This window comes from Phaethon lepturus, unplaced genomic scaffold (genome assembly GCF_000687285.1).
Source record: "Phaethon lepturus isolate BGI_N335 unplaced genomic scaffold, ASM68728v1 scaffold36416, whole genome shotgun sequence".
Taxonomy (NCBI): domain Eukaryota; kingdom Metazoa; phylum Chordata; class Aves; order Phaethontiformes; family Phaethontidae; genus Phaethon; species Phaethon lepturus.
The window spans coordinates 5587-8223 of NW_010545365.1; the positions used below are offsets into that span (position 1 = coordinate 5587).

The 2637-nt window shown below is 49.5% G+C and overlaps 1 protein-coding gene across 1 annotated transcript in view; it reads left to right on the forward strand.

Annotated features, from left to right (window-relative positions):
* Positions 1 to 2632, forward strand: part of PFKFB2 (6-phosphofructo-2-kinase/fructose-2,6-biphosphatase 2) — a gene marked incomplete at its 3' end in the record, with an annotated part of 7623 nt that extends 4991 nt beyond the window's left edge. Inside the window, exons 11-13 of the mRNA XM_010288918.1 lie at positions 15 to 77; positions 700 to 773; positions 2453 to 2632. Of these exons, the coding sequence (XP_010287220.1) occupies positions 15 to 77; positions 700 to 773; positions 2453 to 2632 (317 nt within the window). The remainder of the gene's footprint in view (positions 1 to 14; positions 78 to 699; positions 774 to 2452) is intronic.
* Between the last annotated feature and the right edge of the window lie 5 nt (positions 2633 to 2637).

Sequence of the window (2637 nt, forward strand, 5' to 3'; positions counted from 1 at the left end):
TGCCTCCGTCCTAGACGAGCTGCCCTACCTGCGCTGCCCCCTCCACACCATCCTCAAGCTCACGCCCGTGGCCTACGGTAAATACTGTCTGCTTTTGGGTTTTGTGGGTTTTTTGGTTTGTTTGGGGTTTTTTTTCTGGTTTGTGTGAGTGTGTGGATCTGATGGACAAGTTTGTGCTCGTGTGTGGCAGCAACCGGACTTGCTGTAAAAGCTTCTGGTAACGTTTTTAATGTGTATTAAAATGCAGTACTGGAGGGTGGGAAGGTTTTGGGGGGACGGTGGGAGAGTAGATGTGTGGGTGCAGGAGTGTTCTGCCGTGGCCTCTCTTAAATGAGTGACGACTGTGGATTTCACCTGTTGATGAAGAAGCCCGTTTGTGCCTCCGAACTTGGATTTGGATCTGGGGTACAGTCAGTTAAAAATGGCCTTTCTGTCTAGACCTGTAGTGCCCGTAACACAGGGCTGCACTTTCTCAGTGAAGGTCAAAGCTAGAGAGTAGTTAGTGTTAAATTCTGTTAATAGGGTGAACCGTTTATTTATAAGCTGGTTTTTTTTTTAATTAAAAAATAACAAGTTTATTCCTGCTCACTTTCCATGCTGTTTTCAATATTGAAAAAAAAAAAAAAATCAGTTGTCTAATAAATTACCCTTCCTCATATAAACGTCTCTTTTTTTTTTTTTTTTTTTTTTTTGGTAAAGGTTGCAAAGTGGAGACAATTACCCTGAACGTGGAAGCAGTGAACACCCACCGCGACAAACCCTCTCTGAACTCAGTAAGTCTTGCGGCGCAGCTCTGGCTTTTTCCCTTTGCAAAAAGAAGTACCTAAACTGAAACACTTGTATGACCTGCTGGAAATGGCCGTTTGCCTTCAGTGACCAGAAAGACTTGCTTCAGAAATAATCCCCAAAAGCAGAATTAATCGTAGGCTGAATGAATGTGCTTCCCAGGCCAGGAGGAGCTATTTTTCAGAGCTGTTTAGGAAGCAGAATGGGCAAACTTAGGAGATAACGTTTTAAATTCCAGGTCTCCTTCTCTGTTTTCAGTGAAGTATTTGTTGTTGATGGTTGCTCGCGTTAATTGCAGTAATTTCAAAAAGATTTGCCGAAGTGTTTCAAGCGAATTGTTCTCAGGTCTGGCTGAGCTTTCTCTTCCTCAGGCTGCGGACGGGGTAGGGCTGGGCTCTGGGGCAGCCTCTCGGGGGCTCTCGGCAGCGTTTGCAGCCCTCGGGGGGCCGGGCTGGCCGCCGTGTGCCGGTGGCGGGGAGGAGCGGAGGTTTTTCCCCTCGTCTCTGCAGATTTCATGGGTGTTTAACAACTACTTGGTGCAAGGCAAGACCGCGGTGCCTCTAAACTCTGTAAATATCAGAGCAGAAGGAGATGGGTCCAACTGACCTCCCTTGCACTGGGCATCTTCTTACAGGAGCAGTGGGAACGCTTCAGACTTCGATTAGTTTTATTTATGAAATCCTGTCTCTCCCATGCCTTGGATAACTGGCCATCCACCTTGTTCAGCAAAGCACATAACTATGTGCTGAATCTGTGGAGGTTGCTGCTATTTTAGGTGCTCCCTGTTGCAAACACCCGCCACGAGCTGCCCCCGTTAGAGAGCCCGAACCAGCTCCGCGCCGTGCTGGCGCGCAGGAAATACAAGTTCGTCGCATTTTAAGTTCTTTGGGTGCGTCTAGGCTTTTAGCTGCCCCTTGTTCTTGCATCTTATAAAGAGCTGATCGCCTGGGATACGGTTTTTTGTCCCAGTGTAGAGTCTTCTACACCGAGGGACTCGAGGGGTGGAGAAGCTGGGAACCTGACCTGTGGCTGGAGGGTTCGTGGAGCTGAATCCAGCTGACTGCAAAGTGCTAAACTGAGGGGATTTGGCAAGATAGTTTTGGCTGGTCCTGTGCCGGTGGTTTCCAGTTGGGACTTTATCACTTTGCAACTCCTGTGTGATGCCTGTGTTGAAATGGTTGCTGCGCGCTTGGAGGAGTCGGAGGCTGTTTCTGTTTTTCTTTGCTTTACTTGGGCAATGCGGCTGCTTTGGGAGAGAAGAAACACAAATAAGGGAAAGTTTTTTCTATTTGCTTATTTTTTTTTTTTCCCCTAAATTGATTGTGGAGAGGGGGGGAAAAAAATACAAAAACCCAAAACAAACAGCAAACAAAGGCACCTAAGCAAAAAAAATCCCCAAGGGAAGTAAAACTGCTAAAAAAGCACTTTTCAGTGGACCCTGAGCCAGATTAACCAGCAGAGCGGGTCGTTTCCCACTGCTGGTGCTCAGCCGGGGAAGGAACAGAGCGCTCGGGCCAGCGCAGACCCATGTGGGGTCCACTGAGCCGCGGCCCCGGCTGCTGGGAGCTTCGGGGTGCCTGTGGGTGGGGATGCTGGAGGTGCGTGATGTGGTTTTAAACTGTGGTTCCCCTTTTCATTCCTTGCGATACCCTCCGTCTGGGATCAGAACAACCTTCCCGCCAGCCAAACCCCTGTAAGGATGAGAAGAAACAGCTTTACGCCGCGGGCCAGCGCGGACACGGTAAAGCGCCCGCGACACTACAGCGTTGGGAGCAAACCTCTCGACCTGCTGGGGCCTTTCCCATCCCTGGAAGCTCGAGGTGGGGCCGACCGGCCACAACTGCAAGTCAG